At 42.9% G+C, this 23390-nt stretch overlaps 1 protein-coding gene and 1 long non-coding RNA gene across 2 annotated transcripts in view; one reads left to right on the top strand and one right to left on the bottom strand.

Annotated features, from left to right (window-relative positions):
- The window catches only part of LOC142651669 (uncharacterized), a 54919-nt gene extending 44527 nt beyond the window's left edge, over positions 1-10392 (top strand). The window contains exons 2-3 of the long non-coding RNA XR_012847679.1: positions 9130-9276; positions 10069-10392. This is a non-coding gene — a long non-coding RNA (uncharacterized LOC142651669). The remainder of the gene's footprint in view (positions 1-9129; positions 9277-10068) is intronic.
- Positions 1-23390, bottom strand: part of BLOC1S5 (biogenesis of lysosomal organelles complex 1 subunit 5) — an 86636-nt gene that overhangs the window by 46773 nt on the left and 16473 nt on the right. The window contains exon 4 of the mRNA XM_075826655.1: positions 377-435. Within this exon, the coding sequence (XP_075682770.1) occupies positions 377-435 (59 nt within the window). The remainder of the gene's footprint in view (positions 1-376; positions 436-23390) is intronic.

Below are 23390 nucleotides of genomic sequence, written 5' to 3'. Positions count from 1 at the left end.
TGTTTACTCCATGACATACTATTATGTCATGGAGCGCGAACGATGCACTTACCATGACATAATAGTATGTCCTGGAGCGTTAAGGGGTTAAAGTGCATTTTCCCTATAGCTAAAATATCACCAGTAAGTCCTTGCATCCTCTTCTATCAGGTTACAAAAAAATACATGTGAAAAGCTTCTTTGATATACTAGTGTCTATTGGGTAATGACTAAAACGGTCAGTTCTAGCGTTCACATCTTTGCAGATTTGCTATTCAGGTGTGCATGAATAATAACCATTTCACTTTTTACACAGGATATTTCAGCTTCGTTTCCTGGTATTGTAGGTTTAGTGAATCTGAGTTATGTGACAAAACGTGCTGTGAGCCATGTTTACCTTCTCCTTCTCCATCTCTCGCTGCCGGAGCCTATTGATGGTGTGATTGGCAGTTTCCACTGTAAGAAACAGATATGAATGTATTAATCAGCTGTCCTTGCAGGGAAATTGTGTCCACATCAGTGTGCGGTAGACTGCAGACTCACTGTAGTAAAACACTTTAGCAGTATGTTCAGGAAGTGTCTATGGATGAGAACTACGAGGCCCTGGTTCAGTGCACTGCACCCCGTTGCTTTAGAGAAACCAAAGCAGGAAAGGATATTAAGGCTTCATCACTTTATTCTGCTGACAAGCAATGGGAATTTGGAGCTCATTGAGAATATGGAAGGAACGGCTTGTCAAGTCACAGATTGTTAACAGATGGAGCGAGGACTCGCATACTTCCTTTATTTACATGTTCTAGAACGCACCAACAAGCATTTCCCTTGTGCTGTCCTTATACCAGAATCTGTACACGAATATACAGGTTTTGCCATAAACAGTTTATTTCCCGATAATATATTATCTAAATTTTACTTCAATTAATAACAAATCATAAAAAAACCATATATACCAAATTAGAGGAAAGTTTGTGATTTAAGTGACACCGGGAAAAGGTTGTACATACAGTTTCTCCCTGAAGTGTAGACTCTCCACACCCAAAAATCTTGCTTTTATGGTCCCCATTGATCTGGATATTCACAGGTTTGGGCCACAAAAGGGAAACCTTTTCAGGGTGCGGTGGGCACCTGTATTTTGGCCAAAACTGGATTTTTAGCTTTTGCATGGAATATCATTTTATAAATGTTTCACGTGCACAGATTAGTATATGACCCAAGATTGTTGGTCAGGTAAAGGTTTAAGACTTGAAGCATTCAAGTTAATTTCAGTAATTCAGTTCAAAAAATGAAACTCATTATATAGATTCATTACAGCATTTTTTCTTTTAATGTTGATGAAAACCCCAAATTTAGTCTGTCAGAAAACTTGAATATTGGGTAAAAGTTGAAGATTGTAGACTCATGGCGTCACACTCTAATCAGCTGATCAACACAAAACACCTGCAAGGGTTTCCTAAGCCTTTAACCCGTTAGTGACCGGCCCATCGTGTTTCTACGTCGGTCACTAACGGGCCTTATTCCGATGCCATAGACTTTTTACGTCGCGGCATCGGAATAAGTTTACAGAGCAGGGAACTGTCAGATCTCCCTGCTCTCAGCTGCCAGAGGCAGCTGAGGGCTGGGAGCGTCCCTGCTCTGCCGGGTGAGATCGATATTAGTATCGATCTCACCCGTTTAACCCCTCAGATGCGGTGCTCAATAGCGAGCACCGCATCTGAGTGGTTTTGGAGAGAGGGAGGGAGCTCCCTCTCTCCCCCACCGACACTCGGCGATACGATCGCCGAGTGTCTGTGTCTCCAATGGCAGCCGGGGGTCTAATAAAGGCCCCCAGGTCTGCCTGGAGCGACTGCCTGCTGGCATGACCTAGCAGATGCCTGTCCGTGTTAAACGGACAGGCAGTACTACACTGCAATACAAAAGTATTGCAGTGTATTATAAATGCGATCGCAGAATCACATATTATAGTCTCCTAGTGGGACTAGTAAAAAAAAAAGTGAAAAAAAAGTTTAATAAAGTTAATGAAAAAAAAAGTGAAAAAAAGTGAAAAAAAAAAAAATGGAAAACCCAGCTTTTCCCCTTACAAAATGCTTTACTATTAAAAAAAAACTAAATAAAGTTAAAAAGTTACACATTTGGTATCGCCGCGTCCGTAACGACCCCGACTATAAATCTATTACATTATTTAACCCGCACGGTGAACGCCGTAAAAAATTTAATAAAAAACTATGGAAAAATTGCTGTTTTCTGTGAATCCTGACTTTAAAAAAATGTGATAAAAAGTGATCAAAAAGTCGCATCTACTCCAAAATGGTACCAATAAAAACTACAAGTCTTCCCGCAAAAAAAAAGCCCTCACACAACCGCATCGGCAAAAAAATAAAAACGTTACGGCTCTTCAAATATGGAGACACAAAAACAAATAATTTTGAAAAAAAAAACGTTTTTACTGTGTAAGTAGTAAAACATACAAAAACTATACAAATTTGGTATCGTTGCAATCGTAACAACCCGCTGAATAAAGTTAGTGTTATTTATATCACACGGTAAACGGCGTAGATTTAAGACGCGAAAAAGAGTGGCGAAATTTCAGGTTTTTTTCTATTTCCCCCCAAAATAAAAGTTAATCAATAAATAATATGTCCCCCAAAATGGTGCTATTAAAAAATACAACTTGTCCCGCAAAAAACAAGACCTTATACAGCTATGTCGACGCAAAAATAAAAAGGTTATAGCTCTTGGAATGAGACGATGGAAAAACTTAAAAAATGGCCTGGTCATTAAGGTCTAAAATAGGCTGGTCATTAAGGGGTTAAAAGGACTGGTCTGTTGCTCAGTGGCCAAATGTCATGTTTTCATATGAAAGTAAATTTAGCATTTCATTGGGAAATGAAGGTCCCAGAGTCTGGAGGAAGAGTGGAGAGGCGTCAATCCCAAACTTTTGAACGGTAGTGTATAATATATATATATATATATATATATATATATATATATATATATATATATATATATACACACACATACATATACACACACACACACACACACACAATATAATATATATATATATATACACACACACACACACACACACACACACACACACACACACACTAGGGATGCACGATGCATCGAAACTGTATCGAACCTCAAACGGTTCGATACAGTTATTTCATGTATTTCGATACGAAGCTGTGTGGCCGCACAGCTTAGCATTGTACCACATGAATGTTGTTAGAGCGGGGCTGAAGCTGTGCAATACTGTCATTACTCTGCTCCTGAGTCCTGACAAGCGTGCGGAGTCAGCATGATGTGATGCGGCCGGCGCTGCAATAATGTTTGCCGGCAATGAAGACCGAACAAGGCGGACGCACTGCGAAACACCACCATGTTCTGTCTTCAGTGCCTGAACAGCCGCTCATTAGTGCAGCGCCGGCCGCATCACCTCATGCTGACCGCGTGCGCACTTATTGTCAGGAGCAGGGAAATGGCTGTATTACACAGCCGCAGCCCCGCTCTAACGGCGGAGATGAGAGAATTCCCCTGAATGCTTCGATCAAAGCGGACCGCAGCATTCAAGGGGAAAATGAGAAAGGGGATGCCCCTTGGATCGCATCCCTGTGATGCGATTGAGGGACATACCATATATGGGCAGACAGCCCAGGGTCCATTGAAGGACCCCAGGGCTGTCTTACCATATTTCCTGTTTGGGCATAATTAGGTATGTCCTAACAACTGTACGGATAGTACACAGGCTAATGTACTGGCGATATATGCCAGTACATTAAAGTTTAAAAAGAAAGTAAAAACAAAGTGATGTTAAATTTTAAAAAAAAAATAAAAAAAAAATACATACACCTTTTTTATGATAAACATTAAAATAGGTCTCAATACATAAAATATACACATTCGGAATTGGCGCGGCCGTAATAACCTGCACAACAATTTTTTTGCGTAATTTATGATGTGTACGCTATAAAAAAAAAATAACTGCTTTCTTTCACTTATTGTGAGGCACGAGGTGTGATGAATTTAACTTCCATCGTGCCTCACATTAATAGTAATTAACCCTATCATGTACCTTACACATTAACCCAATATGACTGAGAAACATAATGGGGTTAATTATTAATGTGAGGTGCACTCAAAATTCATCACACCACGCGCCTCACATCAGAAAACAGAAGAACTTTTTTTTATTTTTTATTACGGGTGGCAAAGTATCGATTTGGTATCGAAATCGCAATACTACACAAAGCATCGGTATCGAAGTCCAAATTCTGGTATCGTGACAACCCTAAAAAAAATTAATATACATACATTATATATATATATATATATATATATATATATATATATATATATACACACATATATACACACACACACCATAATTTTGTCACTTTATAGGGAGATAGTGTTTAAATACACTAATCATGTAACACGGTTTTAGATGGATTCGCTTTTTACATATGTATGCTCTTTTATATGTTATGTATTATGAATTTATTGCATACTGTATATTTTATGTACTTCCTGTACTTGCCCCTGTTCTTTCCTTCCTATCTATACCTGGATACTGACAGGCTGTGTGTTCTGCAATACCTGAAAGCTTTCCTCCCTCTACTCTTTGATCTGCCATGTACAACACCCCGCCCCCCTCTACTGCTATTTATGTCAGGCCATCAGAAGTGGACTGACTGATTTGAGTTAGAAGCAGTAGCAAAGCCAGTTATCTACAGTAGCTGAACAGAAACTGCAGCAGAAAAATGGTAGGAATTGTAATGAAGACTATCTAGAAAGCTTCTTAACTTTGAATTTAGGAAGCAAAAGAACGGGGGAAAAAAAAAAAAAAAAGTCAGTGCAAAACATGTCCATAGCCTTTAAAGACAGACACAAGAAGCACAGATTGAAGACATAGGTTATGGTGCAAAGCCTCAGGAGACTTGATCTAACATTCCACCGGAATAACCACAAATGGAGATGGAGGATGAACTCAAAATCCACAATCGATTTATCCGTCCATTGCAGAGCCATTCTTAAAAATATATCGTTTTCTACAAGATGTAGCAATGTGTCTAATGAAACAGATACAGCGATCATAAAAAGGATGCCTGGCTTATGACTCCGGGAAAACGGCACTGAACTGCAAATAAAAGTCAATTATGAAGTTTACCAAAAATACGGTTTAGAGTGCACTGCAGACAATTCCTTTAAATAGAACCGATAAAAACAAGGGAACATATACAAAAACACCGAAAAAGGCCATACTTACAAATGGACACAGCCAGGTCAGAAACGCTGATGAAAGGGTGAGCAGGTGCTTTAAATAATAATAGCCACTCCCACTAGTCTTGAGGGGAGTGGTGTGTGGTGCATGGGATGTGTAGTAAGAAATAATAAATGAATAGTGTGTGTGCAAGTGTAATACTATAAGTGAAATATAGGGGGCAGTAATGAGTGAAGTGCCTCAATAGAAATAAATGGATAATGGGGTGCAAGTGAGTGAAACATGGAGGGATAGTGTGTACGTCATGAGGCACAACGTGTATAGCCAGGTAGAAGCCTATTTGTGACGCCTTGATAATTCATAGAGCGGGCTACCCTGCTTGCTATGCCAAACAACACCACACCATGCTCTCCCAGCATCAAAGACCCGGCTGTGTCCAAGAGAAGCGAATATACGTAGTAATGAAAAATACCTGGGGTATTGGTAATCATTTTGGCCAAAAGGACGCAAGCTCGCAATCCACGACAAGGATCCCCAGACTTTAAATACCAAGGATTCCTTTAAATACCTAGCATTAATTCATAGCCTGACGAGGGAGAGATGAGATTTGATTGTGTTTTTTGGTTTAGTCCCTTTTTTTTTTTTTTTTTTAAGATTCTATTTTTTTTTTATTCACAGATTTTCTACACACAATATTGTGCCCTACATATATCTGGAACGATCATGTGTCCGGATATCGCAACTACTGACATCCAATTTTTATATATTATTTATTTTACCTTACAGAATAGTCCGACTAGCCACTGGAGTCAGTTTTGAGATTCCAGACAGAGCCTCATTTTTCAAATCTGACGTGTGTCACTTCATGTGGTAATAACTTTAAGTTAGTGGTGAAATTTGGTCAACTTATTTGGGATAAACACCAACATTTTGTGGAAATTTATAAAAATTATCATTTTTCTAAATTTGAAGGTTTCTGCTTGTAAGGCTGAGTTGCACCCGCGCGGGTCCCGTTTTCATGAATCCCCATAGACTTGAGTCTATCTAGGGATACGTGAAAACAGAACAAAATAGGACATGTTCTATTATTCAACGGACCCTTCACACGGTCCGTTGAAACAACGGCTGTGTGAACAGCCCCATTGAAATACATGCAAACTAAAGAAATGAGGTCCCATATAGATAGAGATTATATCTATCTATCTATCTATCTATCGGTGCCCCTAAGGATAATAGGGAATGTAAAAGCAAACAAAAAAACTGTTGCTAAATCAATAGGGGCTAGGGACCCTATAAGACCAGCAGGATGCTAGACCATAGGACTATGACAGGGAGACTACATAAGCAAGAGGGGGGTTGAGGGCAATTGCATATTTTTGCACTCACTCTCTGACATCTTCAGGTGTGTGCAGATTCTGCTCTTAGGTAACCACTAGCATACAAAGGGTTACCAGTATGCCAACTGCGAAAGCAGAAACAAATATTAGGTGACCGGCGATAAGAAACCAGGCAGTATCCTACTGTGCTTTTCTCTGGCACCCTTATGCTATGTTCACACGGGGTATTTTGCAGGAGGAATATCTGCCTCAAAATTCTGTTTGGAAGTTTGAGGCAGATATTCCTCTCCCTGCACGCCGATTTTCACTGAGTTTTTCGCGCCGTTTTTCGCCCGCGCCCATTGAGCGCCGCGGGCATAAAACAGTGCGAAATACGCTTTCTCTGCCTCCCATTGAAGTCAATGGGAGGTCAGAGGCGGAAACGCCCGAAGATAGGGCATGTCGCTTCTTTTTCCCGCGAGGCAGTTTTACTGCTCGCGGGAAAAAGACGCCGACGCCTCCCATTGAAATCAATGGGAGGCATTTTCGGGCTGTTTTTTTGCGACGCGGTTTCCGCGTCAAAACACACGGGGTATTTTGCCGAGTTAACATAGCCTTAGGTTGTTTTTACACGGAGGAGGTTTTTTGCAGAAGATTTTGACCTTCCTGCACGGCGTTTGGCACGATTTTCGTGGCGTTTTTCGCTCGCGCCCATTGAGTGCTACGGGCAAAAAACTCTGCGAAATACGCTTTCTCTGCCTCCCATTGATGTCTATGGGAGGTCAGACGAGTAATTGCGCGAAGATAGGGCATGTCCCTTCTTTCTCCCGCGAGGCGGTTTTACCGCCCCCCATTGAAATTAATGGGAGGCATTTTTGGCCGGTTTTTGCGGAGCGGTTTCCGTGCCAAAAAAACTCGTCAAAATACTCCGTGTGAACAGGGCCTTAGGGGGGGGGGGGTCTATTAGGCTGTCGACCAGACTGACAATCCACCCTGAACCTAGAAATAAAACCAAAAGTAAAATAGTGCGGCGAATCCGAAAAGGAGGTGGTGTCTGCTCTTACGGATACTAGGCTAAAAATTAGCTCAATGTCTGTGGCAAAGGTATGGCCCGAGATTTGATTCTCCCTATGCAGTGGTCGCAAGTGCCACCCTCTGCTAAGTCATGGCTCTAGCAGCACTTGCGACCGGCACGCTTGGGGAATTCAACATTATTTCAAAAAAAGGTAAGAAAAAAAAATGTCCTCCCCTATATCGCTTTTGAAACCGCTGACAGGTTCCCTTTAATGGTTTAAGCGAAGGTTGGGCGATTGATCTAACTAGTTTGATTAATTCGCCCTTTCATTGAAGCACGATTTGGATCAATATTGTGAAATCAATATTAGCCCTGACCCCACGGCAGTGGCTTCTCATTATGGCAGGAGGAAGAAGCTGCTAGAGCGGCAGCAAGTCCAGCACCAGCAGGCTCTCCGCACTTACAGCCTCCTGACCCCCAATGTCTTCACCCTCCTCTACACACCTGCCGGGCCGCCTCTCAACACAACACAACTGTTGCTGTCTGGCCCTGCCCCTCATGTACTGGAGGGGGAAGACGAGAGGATAAGGAACTAGAGGACACTTACTGGATCCTGTGGGCTCTCAAGGGGAAAGGAGAGACCCAAAGAGGAGTACCGAGGAGGAGACACTGCAGCCAGGTAAGTACAAAAGGACAAGGGGGAAGAGCCCACAACCTGGAGACTGAGATATAGGCTGTCTAATGTAAACAGAGGAGAGAGACGGTCTCATATGCAGTGTTTCACTCGCCTCTATTTACATTATACAGTCTTACTACTGTCTTTTTATACAGAGAGGAGAGAGACTCTAATTTAAATAGAGAGAGAAAAATATTTTATATCAGACAGTCTCTCTTCTGTCGGATATAGAGAGAGAAACTTTTTTGTTTTTTTAGCCTGCTTCGTAGTAATTAATTACCTTGCATACATTTCCTTTATTTGGAAAAATACCAAGACACAATTTTTTACATAAGGGAATTGCAGGCACAGCTATTCCATAATATATACGGATTATCAGGATTGTTTCTTTTAGAAGTGAGCGTGATCATACATAGTACCTATGGGACAATCCTGATAATCAGTATATATTATGGAACAGCTGTGCCTGCAATTCCCTTATGTAAAATAATTGGGTTTTAGTATTTTTTTTTTTACTACCGTAGATAAGGGAAATGCATGCACAGTAATTCCTTAATTACTCCTATTAAAAAAACAAAAACAAAAAAAAACAAAAAGATTCAAAATCGGAAATAGTCAGTATAATTGAAGAAAAAGCTAGATTTTGGTTTTTGCCAAAAATCGCCCAGCCCTGGTTTAAGCCTAGTCTACATTAGCATTGTGAATTACGTTAGCCAATGACTTAAATGGACACTAACTTTTCAAACAACGAATGCTAATCTAGTAGTATACCGGATTTACATCAATTTTGTAATTTACTTAGTGGCAGTAATTTAACACAGATTTTCCATGCATATAACAACATTTTAACAGTGTGTCTCCCTTCATGTAATCTCCTGTTCACCCCCAGTTGTCAAGTAAAATTCATCCCTCGTTACAGAGCACAATTGATGGACTGCAATAAGTGAGGGCGTGTCTCCAAAAGCACACTCCAGTGTCTCCAAAGACAGTCCATAGAATTCTATGGAGAGGGGAAATGGGAGCAAGAGGCGGGAACAGGAGCAGAGAGAGTAGACATAGGCTGCTGGTAAGTGTTATACATTACTCCAGTGCTGGATTCAAAACTACACTGCTCATTACTACTGTATTATGTCCTCCATGCTGCTTCTGCATCTGTGCTAGAGAGAGATGGTGGACCAGGAAGTTCTCTACTCTGTCTCTGCTGTGTATGAGAGACATGCTAGCAGTTAGGTTCCATCAAACACATACGGTAAAACTGAGAATTAGAGATAGAGACTGCAGCAGATGGAAAGACTCCTAATAAGCCATATAATGGCCAGAACGGGTCATTGCTCACGTACAAGACCGCTTATTCTGAAAAGTCACCTAAAAAGTTAGGTACGATTTAATGGGGTTATCCGGGTTCCAAATAGGTTCGCCTAATGGCTAAAAATGACACGAACAAAAGAAGCAGTACTTACTTATCCTTTCCCCCGGCAATCCAGCACAGACGCTCCTGCGGCACTCCCGATGATTGTTTACATGCAGGCAGCACCGTTAATGGTTTAGATTGAAGCACTGCAGTGCCTTCAATCAAATGATTGATGGTGGTCTAGGGATATGCCATAACTTACTACAGTGGGAAAATCATTTTAGAGAACTGGACACCCACTTTAAGTTAACACATACACAAAGTAAAAATTGTCATCTGATAAAAAAGTTAGACTGTTGTATTTCCATATACACATGAAAATAGTATTACACTAATGGCTGATGGATCAAAGAAAAATATAAAATATTCACTTCCTACATCAAGTTACTGGCAGATGTTATCAATCTCAAAGTCTAAGTGATACTAACACTTGTTTTATATAATCAGATTTTATAAGAAAAGCAACATTATCACTTCAAGCAATGCCAGAATCGCTGGAAAAATAGAAGACGTGTGACAAGGAGCCGTGGCATTGGACTCAAATGGTGTGAGTTCTATCAAACTTTGTTCTTTTTCCTGAAAATCCAGTAACATGAATTATGTCAAAGGCACACAATAAAAACCTTCAAGTGAAGAGGCAACACCCTATGGAACACCAGTTTCCTCCACAGACTTTACAGCAAACAAAATGCTGAGTGAAACACAAAAAAATGTAATAAAAAAAAGAACTATTCGAAAAACCATTATTGAAAGTTCAGGACAATTCCTGTCTTTAAGACCTATGTGATCTATTAGCCAGGGACCTGCTGCAAACAGGAGATTTCAAATGGACCTCTAAGAGCACTACAGGGGAATTCATTAACTTTTCTACGTCAACTGTCCTAGTGGGACGTAAAATAAATAAAATGTCAGAATCGCTGTTTTTTTTGTCACCTTCCCTCCCAACAAAGAACGGAATACGCAGTGATGAAAAAGTCGCATGCACCCCAAAATGGTACCAATTAAAACTTTAGATTGTCCCGAAATAAAGAACCCATGACACAGCTCAGTCGACGAAAAAATGAAAAAGTTATGGCTCTAAGAAAATGGCGACACATAAGGTGCAGAGTGCGTTCCAAACGGGGGATAATATTGGTCACCATTTAGCAGTACGACACTGGCCACACATCTGCGGATTATTTTTTATTTACCGCATTATTATACACTCGTGTACTCCGCCGTTTACATATGCCCCAACATTATTAACTGAAATACCAGTAAAACCCCAAACAGAACATCTTCCAAGCAAAATCTGCGCTCCAAAAGCCAAAATGACGAAACCCAACCTCCTGAAGCCTACAGACAATGTTCCCTATAAGGTGCGCAGCCACGCACCTTCCACAGCCCCCTTGCTTACTGAACTTTAAGGCCCGCGCACTGTCATTGCGGCGGACGGAAGTTTCTCAATCTCCTCCCTCACCTTCACGGAGCGGCCACCTAATAAGAACTCCCGGAAGGTGAGAGAGGGAGGAGATAGCCCAGAGTATCAGAAACGGCATGCAGGCCGTCCGCTGACAAGTGATGTCGGTGCCGGGAGTGGACCAATCCAGTCACCTGACATGAGGTCAGGTTACTGAACTGGTCCAGTCCGGTCACCGACCCCAGACAAAAGTCATCTGATCGTCGCTGCATGACCACCTCCTCCTCCTGATGGCGAGTCGTGTCAGGCAGAGCGTGGAGTTGTAGCGGTGTAATGAGGGATTCTTTCATGGATGCCTAGAATTGGTGTTTATAACGGTCTATTTTACTGCTGGACTTGCAATGTTATAGTATTTAAAAAAAAAAGTTATTAAAACTAATTTAATATACGTTTTTATTCTCTTATTTAGTCCCTATATTAGCGTTTACTGGGGGTATTACTTTTGGTCATCAGATCGCCCACCATTGATGGAGACTCGCCCTGCTCCCTAACTGCCCCGCTCAGGAGCTGCCAAGACTTAGAGGGAACATTGCCTACAGAGTGGCCAAACAGCAGTTTATGTCCACATATATGGCATTGCCATACCCAGGAGAACCCACTTAATAGTTTGAGGCATGTCTTCAGTCTCTCAACATATTGCAAACGAAGATGGCATATCAGTGAAAAATTATAATTTTTGCATCATCCACTGCACATTAATTTCTGGTAAAAAAAAAATAAAAAATAAAAAAACACAAAAAAAAAAAGTCTGTGGGGTCAAATTGTTGACTATACCCCTTGAGGGTGTAGTTTCCAAAATGGGGTCAATTTTTGGGAGTTTGTTTTACTATGACCTCAGAGCCCTGCAATTGTGGGCCAATGCTGTGAAAATCACCAAAAGAAGCCTCAAATGCCCATGGTGCTCTTTCACTTCTGAGCCATGTCATGTGTCCAGGCAAATAATAAATGAGGGGTATAGTTTCCAAAATAGGGTCACTTCTCCGGGGTTTCCACTGTACTCTGGTATATCAGGGGCTTTGCAAATGCGATATGGAACCCGAACACCAATCCAGCAAAATCGGTGCTCCAAAAAGCCTAATGGCGCTCCTTCCCTTTGGAGCCCTGCCATGTACCCAAACAACATATGGGGTATTGCCATACTTGGGAGAAATGTAAAAAAAAACAACCAAAACACTACACAATTTGTTACTATTACCCCTTGTGAAAATGAAAGACTGGGAGTTAAAACGACATATTATTGGGAACATTTTTATTTTTCAATTTCACTGACTAATTTTAAATAAGACCTGTGAAATACCTGCAAGTTTAAAATACTCACTAAACCCCCAAATGAAAGCCCTGAGGTAACTTTTGTGGGGTTTCCACTGTACTGATACTTTAGGGGCTCTGCAAATGCAACATGGTACTCAAAACCATTCTAGCAAAAGTTGAGATACAAAAGCTAAATTGTGCTCCTTCTCTTCTGAGCTCTGCGTGTCTCCAAACTGCAGTTTATGACCCTGTATGGGATATTGCCATACTCGGGAGAAATTGCTTTACAAATGTGGTGCTTTTTCTCCTTTATTTCTTGTGAAAATGAAAAAAAAAAAAACTAAGCAAAAACGACATAATGAGAAAAAAATAAATGTAGATATTAATTTTCACGGCCTAATTCCAATAAAAACCGCACAAAAACTGGTGCGTTTCCCAAATGACGTGTTACTATGGTGGTGACACTGTCCAATCAGCTACGGACAGTGTTACAGCAAGAGCTGGAGAGAGGAGAGCATGTGCGCGCGCGCATACTCTCACTCTGCAGCGGTCGGCAGACAAGGGCAAGACTGATCTCTTGCAAGAGATCACAGTCTTGTACATGTCTGCCGAACTGGCAAGAGGGCGTGTCTCTTTTACGGACAGTGCAAGAGCCGAAGAGTGAGAGCGTGCACACTCTCCTCCCTCCAGCTCTTGCACTGTCCGCAGCAGTGACATGCCCCCTTGCCAGTTCGACAGACAAGTACAAGACTGTGTGATCTCTCGCTCGAGATCAGTTTTGCCCTTGTCTGCCGACAGCTGAAGAGTCAGAGTATGCGCGCTCACACGCTCTCCTCTCTCCAGCTCTTGCTGTAACACGGTCCTTAGCGGATTGGACAGTGTCACAGCCATAGTAACACGCCCCCTTGCCATTACACGCCTCATTGACAGTTCAGGGGGTTATTTAAATATCGGGCGCCAAACATAACGGAGGAGGGTAGAGAAAAAAAAATGTAAAGTGCCCCAGGGTTTGTGCAGCCCTGCCCAATACATGCTGCACATGGGCAGGTGAACGGTTTGCTTTAAGGGGTGCAGTTTTTAAAATGGGGCGATTAATGGATGGTTTCTAATATATAGGCCCCTCAAAAGACAAGTTAGAACTGAAAGGGCCCCTAAAAAAATATATTTTGGAAATTTGCTTAAAAATATGAGAAATTGCTGCTGAATTTATAAGCCTAACGTCCTAGAATAATAAAATGGCATTTAGAAAACAATTAAAAAACAAAAGCAGACATATGGTAAATGTTAACTAGTAACTATTTTGTGTGGTGTAATTGTCTTCCAGGCAGATATATTCAAATTTAGAAAAATACAAAAATGTTCCATTTTTTTACAAATAAAACACAATGTATAGACCAAATCTTACCAATATTATAAAAGTACAATGTGTCACGTGAAAACAATCTCAGAAATGTTTGGATGAGTACAAGCATTCCAAAGTTATTACCGCAAAAATTGTCAATTTTCTCAATTAGATTTGAGAAGAAAAAAAAACAAAAAAAAAAAAAAGGCTGTGTCCATAAGGTCAAAACTGACTGTCTCCAAAGGGTTAATCCTCAAAACTATACAGTATGAATTCACATAAGCTTTCTCTTTAATTGCTTATCCACTGACCTTTATGCCACAAATCACACAATTGCCACTATGGCTTAAAGGGATTTCCATGTCCTGACAACTGACGACCTATCCACCGGATAGGTCATCACTATATGATTGGTGCGGGTCCGACACCCGGACCGAGCAGCTGCTGCGTCTGCATCTGGGAATTGGACGATATTGCCGGAAGCAGATGGTTCCAATCAAAGAACAGCTGCAGTACTGCAGCTCTGCTCCTATTCAAGTGAATAGGAGCAGAGCAACAGTTTTGCCAAACGGCCGATATGCAGTGGTTGGAGACATCTGCTTCAGGCTCCAACTACTGCAGACCGTTCAAAACATCCGGTGCCCGGAGGCAGCCGGATCAGCTTATCGGTGCAGGATCCGGGTGTTGGACGCGCACCGATCTTATACTGATGTCCTATCCGGTGGATAGTTCATTAGTTGTCAGAACGTGGAAAACCCCTTTAACCACAAACATAAGCATGATAATTAATAATACTCCTAAGCGGGTAAACATGATGCCCAACGTTCCAAGAAAGGGTGTGTGGAAGCAGCCTTTAATGTACTCAAACTAGGATTATTGTACTGGTGGCATTGGCATCTTTTATCCCAATCAGGGGCACGTTGGTTCCCACGTCCTTGCAGGTGCAGAAACATGCCCTTTTTGATGTATAGAAAAAATATATTTTTCTGGTTAAGCATCAACACTCAGAAAAATCTGAACCTTTCCCAGCTATTTTAAGTGTGAGAACTTTGCCGGGTGCCAGATATAAAACCACAACAGGACTGAATTTTACATAGCTAAGGGATATTTTGACAGCTTGTGTCACTTTCTTCTTTTCCTTTCAAGGGCTAAAGACACAAAAAGAGAGAAAAAAAAAAAAGAGCTAAACACGTTTTTTTTTTAATCCTCTGACATATGCAGTATATTTTAGTTGATCCCAGGAATGCAAGACTATGCAGAAACAATTAATACTTTACAGAATATTGGAATGAGCTTGTGTGGTGAACAGGACAGAAGTTGCATACGAAGGCTACAAGGCACTTTTACAACTTGTTAGAACCAAGCCGATTCTCCTCAGAATTCGTAATCCTCCACAAAGATATATAGTAGGTGGTCTTAAAGCAAAGAACATACACATAGAATAATACGCACTACACTGCAACATCATTAACCTCATCAAGCAATACTCCTGAAAGCTGTATACTATCCAAATGAGCCTTCCCATTCCAGCACTCAATTGATTTAGGCGGGATTCACACGACCGGGTCGCGCCCGAGCCCGAGTGCCGGCCGGTAAAATCGGCCATTCTGCCCGGCCGGTTTGCATAAAGTTTTGCATCCGTGCCGGGCCGATCTGGACAGTGACATCAGCGGCAACTCCTGAAGGGGAATCCCCATGTGTTCAGGGATTCCGCTTCAGGAGTTTCCCCTGATGTCACTGCCCAGATATGGACAGAGACATCAAGCGCTCTGTCCAGGAGCGGAATCCCCGAAAACACGGGGATTCCGCTCCTTCAAGGAGCTAAAATGGAGCTAGCACATAGCAGAGCGGGGAGATACCTCCCTGCTCTGCTATAGTGGTGTCGCTACAGTAGTAGCAGCCGCAGCAGCAGCTGCTAGCGGCGCCATCGAAGGTGTCGCCGGGCCAGGGCGCTTTTAAAACAAGCAGGGGAAGGGAGCCAGCGCAGCGCTCCCTCCACCTGCTGTACACCCCGGCCCTGCCACACAGTGTACAGCGATGCCATTCGTCAGAATGGCATCAACTCCTCCTCCTCCTCACATGCACTCTGCGCTGTGAGGAGGAGGAGATAGAGCGAATGCGCCGGAAAACCCGGCCATCACTCGGGACACATCCCTGTGATGGCCTTGTATTACCCGGCCCCATAGACTTCTATGGGAGCCGGGCACCCGGCCGAAGATAGAGCATGTCCTATTTTTTGACGGCCGGTTTTCCCGGCCGTCAAAAAAATCGGTCGTGTGAATAGCCCCATTAGGGGTCTATTATTCCTAATGCAGCCGGGTGCCGGCCGATTTATGAATGGCCGGCACCTGACCGGGAAACCTTGTCGTGGGAATGAGGCCTTAGAATTCACCATTTACATAACAGGGCTTGAGTTTTATCAAATCTAATGTAAACAATAATCTTCATTAACCCCTTAGTGACCAGCCTATTTTAGGCCCTAATGACCAAGCCTTTGTTTTCGTTTTTCTATAGTGGCAGTCAAAGAGCTAGAACTTGTTCTTCTGTCGACATAGCTGTATGCAGACTTGTTTTTTGCGGGATTAGTTGTACTTCTGAAATTCCACCATAGTTCTATGCGTTTTAAATTGACCCCGTTCACTGTGCGGCGTAAATAGCACATTACCTTTATCGTATTGGTCAGTACGATTACGGCGATACCACATATGTAGAGGTTTTTTATGTTTTACCGCTTTTGCACAATAAAAACACTTTTGCACTAAACTGATTTATTTTTGCATTGTTGCACCCAAGAGTCGTAATTTTTTTATTTTTCCGTCAATGTAGTGATATGAGGGCTTGTGGCTTTGCGGGACGAGATGTAGTTTTGAGGTACGTGGGACTTATTGATTGACTTTTATTATGACTTTTTTTGGGGGCGGGGTAAATGGGAAAAAATAGCCGTTCTGCCAATGTTTTTTTGAGGTTTTTTCTTACGGTTTTCACCTTGCGCTTTAAATTACATGTTAACTTTATTGTTTGGGTCATTACGGTCGCGACGATACCATATACGTGTAGTTTTATTTTTTACACTTTTATTAAATAGAACCACTTATGGAAATAAAGAGATTTATTTTTTTACTGTCATTTTATTTCACATTTATGACTTATTTTATTAGTCTCACTAGGGGACTTTACTATGCGATCTTTAGATCGCTGCCATAATGCTTTGGTATACTTCGTATACCAGAGCATTATTGCCCGTAAGTGTAAACCTGACAGGCAATCTATTAGGATGTACCTCCGGCGCATCCTAATAGGCATATGTCCAGGGCAGACCTGTGGGCCTTTATCAGGCCCCCGGTTGTCATGGCATCCCATCGGAGGCCAACGATTGCATTTGTGGGCCGCCGATGGGGGAGAGAGGGAGCTCATTCCCTCTCCAAATTATTTAAATGCCGTGGTCGGGTTAAACGGCCACGATCGAAGTAAAGTTCGATCGCGCCCATTGGAGCAGGAGCCTGGCTGTCAGACAGCCGAGCACCAGCCCCAGCCTGCACGGGACACCCGTGCAGGACTTAGATTGGGCCGCCGTGAAAAGGCGACGACCTAGCCTAAGGCCCTTTAGTGACCTCCGTGAAAAAGGCATATTGGTGGTCACTAAGGAGTTAAAGAGGTTGTCCACTACTGGACAACTGATTACCTATCCACAGGATTGGTCATCCGTACATTATCTGTAAGGGTCCAACACCCGAACCGGTAAGCCGCTACAGCTGCCTCCGGACGTACATGCCAGAAGCAGTTGCCTCCGGCGACCGAATAGCGGCCGAGCTGCAGCTCTGCTCCTATTCAATTGAACAGGAGCAGAGCTGCAGTTCGGCAGCAATGCCATGTACGTAGCCAACTGCTTCCGGCTCCGTATATCGCATAATGGGCCAGAACATCCGCTGCCTGGAGGCAGCCGGAGCGGCGTCCGGGTGTCAGACCCGCATCGATGATATACTGATGACCTATCTGATGGATAGGTCATTAGTTGTTCAGTAGTGAACAACCCCTTTAAAAAATAAAAAAATCGCCAGTTTATAAAAGCCAACAGTATAAAGGCTTAAAGGGAATATGTGAGAAGTTTTGAGGCCTAAAAACTTCTGACAGCGCGATATAGAGAAAAGAGAGGGCAACGTAACAATAAGTTCCCGGTTATGCACCTTGCTTCGATGTTTCATTTCCCCGGCACCACAAGTGCCACTCAGGAGCAGACTTGATGTGCAAGTGCTCCATGTCTCTTCTCACTGAATGCTGCCAGCCCCTTCCCTCTGCTCCAATTGACGGCCGCTGGAGCCATCAATCAGAGCAAAGAGTAGCAATTGCAACTGCGGCGTAGGGGAATTAAAACATTGGTTTCTTGGTCATGCAAGTAGCGAAGAGTCAAAATGTATAGTTACAACACCCTCCCCTATATCGAGCTGTACAGCAGTACTGAGGTCTCAAAACTGGTGAGAGATTCCCTTCAAACCAGTGGTGGGCAACCACTGTTTTGGAGGAGGAGATGTGGCCGGCCGGCAACTGCCAGAATCACACAGTGAAGCCGCTTTCTGGTCAGGTCAAGACTTGGCAGAGGAGTTGGGTGGTGAAGTCTTTAGGGCGAGCATTTGGCTGCGCCATTTCTGGGGGGCATGGAGCTATGCAGTTTCTGAAAAGCATGTTTTTTGAGACATTGAATATAGAGAGTTAAAGAGGCTCTGTCACCAGATTTTGCAACCCCTATCTGCTATTGCAGCAGATAGGCGCTGCAATGTAGATTACAGTAACGTTTTTATTTTTAAAAAACGAGCATTTTTGGCCAAGTTATGACCATTTTTGTAGTTATGCAAATGAGGCTTGCAAAAGTCCAAGTGGGTGTGTTTAAAAGTAAAAGTCCAAGTGGGCGTGTATTATGTGCGTACATCGGGGCGTTTTTAATACTTTTACTAGCTGGGCGCTCTGAAGAGAAGTAACATCCTCTTCTCTTCAGAACGCCCAGAGGTTACCTGCAAACGCTGATGCTGCTGCAGAATCAACTGTAGCCTCTGGTGCCGATGTGGCCGTCACGATGCAGGACCTGTGAGTGACGTCACAAATCTGCACTGTCAGAAGCTGGGCGTTCTGAAGAGAAGAGGATGTTACTTCTCTTCAGAGCGCCCAGCTAGTAAAAGTATTAAAAACATTGCAGCGCCTATCTGCTGCAATAGCAGATAGGGGTTGCAAAATCTGGTGACAGAGCCTCTTTAAGGGTCACATCTGAGACCTTCATAAATTAGTGGGTTATCCACCACTGGTTTACATAATTGTGTGCGATCTAATAGAGTCTCCGTCTATTCTTCCACAGTGAGATGGATACTCACTTATCGATCAAGAATCTCCATGGAATAAGAGTGTTCGGGCATATGAGCACTAATGGAGGCCACAGGGAAGAATAAAATCTTCCAAGATCCATCTTCATACAGGAGTAGTGGCCGGATAGAGATTAATGATGTGTACATTGTTCTCAGCACTAAGCTGTAGAGGCGGGGGGGGGGGAGCGATCTGTTTGGGTCACAATCTTGGTTTTAATCTGGAGGCTGGAAGCCACTTGTAGTTTCTGTAAATCTCATTGAGTTTTTTTTTACATTTGTTAAAAGTGAAATCGATGTCAACCCCCTTTGTGTTACTTCTATGTATTAAGATACAGGTTATGTGTAAGACATGAATTCACTGTATTGATTGGATAAATATATATAATTGTGCTCCCACAATATAGGAATTTAAGTAAATTCACTGAAGTGACAATAGAGTACCTTAAAATACCTTTTATTTGTAACTCACTAAAAACAGGGGAAAATCACCACCGTGAAAAGCCCCACCGTGTGTATTAAAAACGTATTAAACATAAAACACTGTTAAGTTTCATGAACATAGCACAGTGTTTTTGCAGAAATGCATACGGGATCAGCATTAATATTGGGCACAACAATAGTTAGAATCCCAGGTCCACACCAGAGTCCGAGATATACACACCGGAAGCTCCCAGTGCTGGGTATAACACAATGCTATCGTTCCCTATGCAAAAAATCCCTTAATCAAAAAGACCCTACGCGTTTCAAATACTTATCCTCAGGGGTCTGTGTCTTGGTCACTCTGGCCCGATTGCCAGCGATATATATTTTCAGCAGCAGATATTCTGCTGTACATCACGGAAGGATGCTCGCATTGATGTCCGCGGCATACTTCGTAACGGGGCTATGAGTTGCTTTAAACACCTAGCTCCACCCCCTGTTCTCGGCAGCGCTAACCGACCCAGCCAATCACATGCGTCCCCCGAATTCGTGACGCCTGTCCATGTGACTCCCGGCCGTCAGCTGACAACCCGGAACCATCATCGACCGCATCAAGAAGAACACGCAGGCGCAGTGGAAGCCACGGACGTATCGCCCATGCTGCCAGAACCAGCGATAAGGAAGGAGTATAACGATATGGGATATAGGATATTGGTTTTACGGATCAGTTCCAAACCGCAAAAAGGCTGCCTTTAAAACCAACTCTCACAATGTAAGTACATATTGAAAGGATAAGTGCAATGTCCCTCATATTGTAAAGTATTGATTACACACAAAATGACCCACTGGCCATATCAATTCGCTTGTGTAAGACATGAAGTCAAAACATCTAACCCTTCCCTGTATAGCAGTGTTCCCCAGTGTTTAGTGTGGTTGCGTTTTTTTGCCACAAGCGCAATTTAAAAAAAAAAAAAAAAAAACACACACCAAAGAGAAGTAAAAACGTATGAATTTTTTCAACGCGGTTCTGATCGCACCTCGCCATATTATTACACCCTAAAAAAAAAACCATAGCATTTGGCTCCAGGGTCACGATCATTTACCAGGCACTTCAGCCAGGACTGTCAAACTAGACTTTGCAGTAGCAGAATGTTCTGCCCACTGAATTTTTAGCCTTGGTTGTCTCATTTAGGCTTATTAGTAATTGGTTAGAAAAAAAAATATTCCCCCATTAAATTATATTGTATATATATATATATATATATATATATATATATATATATATATATATATATATATATAAAAAACAAAAAAACTCATAACCTAATGAAGATATTTCAATGTGGCTCTGAAGGTAAAAACTACTAGGTATCAAAGGCAAAGTTCATACCTCAATAATATACAATACTGGAACTATATCTTAATCAACACGTGCCAAGAACTTGAGGTAGAGGCCCTTGTCACATCACGTTTGTGACGTCTGTTTAATGTGTACGTTAGTATGTAGGCTGGGAACTTTTCCAAGTGTGTTCCTAGTGTTCCCAGCATACATATTAGGTGTGTCCCTAGTGTTCCCAGCATACATACTAAGCGTGTCCCTAGTGTTCCCAGCCTACATACTAAGCGTGTCCCTGGTGTTCCCAGCATACATACTAAGCGTGTCCCTAGTGTTCCCAGCATACATACTAAGCGTGTCCCTAGTGTTCCCAGCATACATACTAAGCGTGTCCCTAGTGTTCCCAGCATACATACTAAGCGTGTCCCTAGTGTTCCCAGCCTACATACTAAGCGTGTCCCTAGTGTTCCCAGCATACATACTAAGAGTGTCCCTAGTGTTCCCAGCATACATACTAAGCGTGTCCCTAGTGTTCCCAGCATACATACTAAGCGTGTCCCTAGTGTTCCCAGCATACATACTAAGCGTGTCCCTAGTGTTCCCAGCTTACATACTAAGTGTGTCCCTAGTGTTCCCAGCATACATACTAAGGGTATGTGCACACGAGGGCATTACGTCCGTAATTGACGGACGTATTTCGGCCGCAAGTCCCGGACCGAACACAGTGCAGGGAGCCGGGCTCCTAGCATCATACTTATGTACGACGCTAGGAGTCCCTGCCGGACAACTGTCCCGTACTGAAAACATGATTACAGTACGGGACAGTAGTTCCACGGAGAGGCAGGGACTCCTAGCGTCGTACATAAGTATGATGCTAGGAGCCCGGCTCCCTGCACTGTGTTCGGTCCAGTACTTGCGGCCGAAATACGTCCGTCAATTACGGACGTAATGCCCTCGTGTGCACATACCCTAAGTGTGTCCCTAGTGTTCCCAGCATACATACTAAGTGTGTCCCTAGTGTTCCCAGCCTACATACTAAGTGTGCCCCATGTGTTCCCAGCTTACATACTAAGCGTGTCCCTAGTGTTCCCAGCCTACATACGAAGGCCCCATGCACACGAACGTAAAAACGCCCGTAATTATGGGCTGTAATTACGGCACGTTTTTACGGGCCCATGGACTTCTATTGGCCACGGGTACCTCTCCGTATGCTTACGGGAAGGTGCCCGTGCCGTTGAAAAATATAGAACATGTGCTATTTCAGGCCGTAATTACGGCAGGGGCAGGCCCATAGAAGTCTATGGGGCTCCCGTAATTACGGGTGACTACGTGTGTGCACCCGTAATTACGGGAGCGTTGCTAGGCGACGTCAGTAAATAGTCACTGTCCAGGGTGCTGAAAGAGTTAAACGATCGGCAGTAACTGTTTCAGCACCCTGGACAGTGACTACCGATCACAATATACATCAACGTGTAAAAAAAAAAAAAAAAATTTTCATACTTACCCAGAACTCCCTGCTTCTTCCTCCAATCCGGCCTCATGGGATGACGTTTCAGCCCATGTGGCCGCTGCAGCCAATCACAGGCCAATCACTGGCTGCAGCGGTCACAGACTGCCGCGTCATCCAGGGAGGTCGGACTGGATGTCAAGAGAGGGACGCGTCACAAACAACGGCCGGGTAAGTATGAATTTCTTTTACTTTTTCTGCGGAAAGGGCTGCCCCTTCTCTCTATCCTGCACTGATAGAGAGAAGGGGCTGCCGATTACTGCAGTGTAATTTTGCAGCGAAAACGTGCCCGTAAATACGGGTGGAATACGGGTGACACCGGACCCGTATTTACGGGCACAGGTCCATAAATACCGGTGCAATACGGGTGGAATACGTGTGACCAAGGACCCGTATTTACACCAGTATTTATGGGAGGATAAAATTACGTTCGTGTGCATGAGGCCTCAGTGTGTCCCTAGTGTTCCCGGCCTACATACTAAACATGTCCCAGTGCCTAACATTACTTTGGATTTCATGGTTAGCTGGTTATGTACGATAATATCATAAATATTGAACATTACTGGATGCCACAATCAAATTACATTTGGTCAGAGGTTAAGATAGCTACCGTAAAATATCCATCCTAAAGTAGACATTTGTGCAAACGTATGTCGTGCAACTATTATGTTACTGGATTTTACCGCAGAACAATAACAGGAAGGCATAAAATGAAGGCTAATTGCATTGAAATAACTCGAGATTTCAGAATTATTTATTTTGTCAGGAGAACCTCACATATGACCTGATGTTATAAAACCCATAATCCAGGCTGGCTGCAATACAAGGGGCAATCACTTTGGAAATTGATCATCAGCAGAAAAGTAATATGGAAAGAAGACAAACATACGGCAACGAGTTTCTACGTGTAACCCAAGCGGCAACCTGCTGCCAACTGCTCAATACATTCTTTATGTTGCATGTCGTTTTTAAGATTTGTTCTGGCCATTTGTTAAGACAGACTGGCTAACATTTCAAAGTAGAAAAACTACCCACATTCTATCAGGCACAGGGATGCCAATATGGAATAAAAACGGACAACTGCAGTCAATTAGCTGGAAAAA

Source organism: Rhinoderma darwinii, chromosome 5, assembly GCF_050947455.1.
Source record: "Rhinoderma darwinii isolate aRhiDar2 chromosome 5, aRhiDar2.hap1, whole genome shotgun sequence".
NCBI lineage: Eukaryota > Metazoa > Chordata > Amphibia > Anura > Rhinodermatidae > Rhinoderma > Rhinoderma darwinii.
Note: the sequence above shows the minus strand (reverse complement) of the source record. Positions and strands in the feature narration are given on the sequence as shown.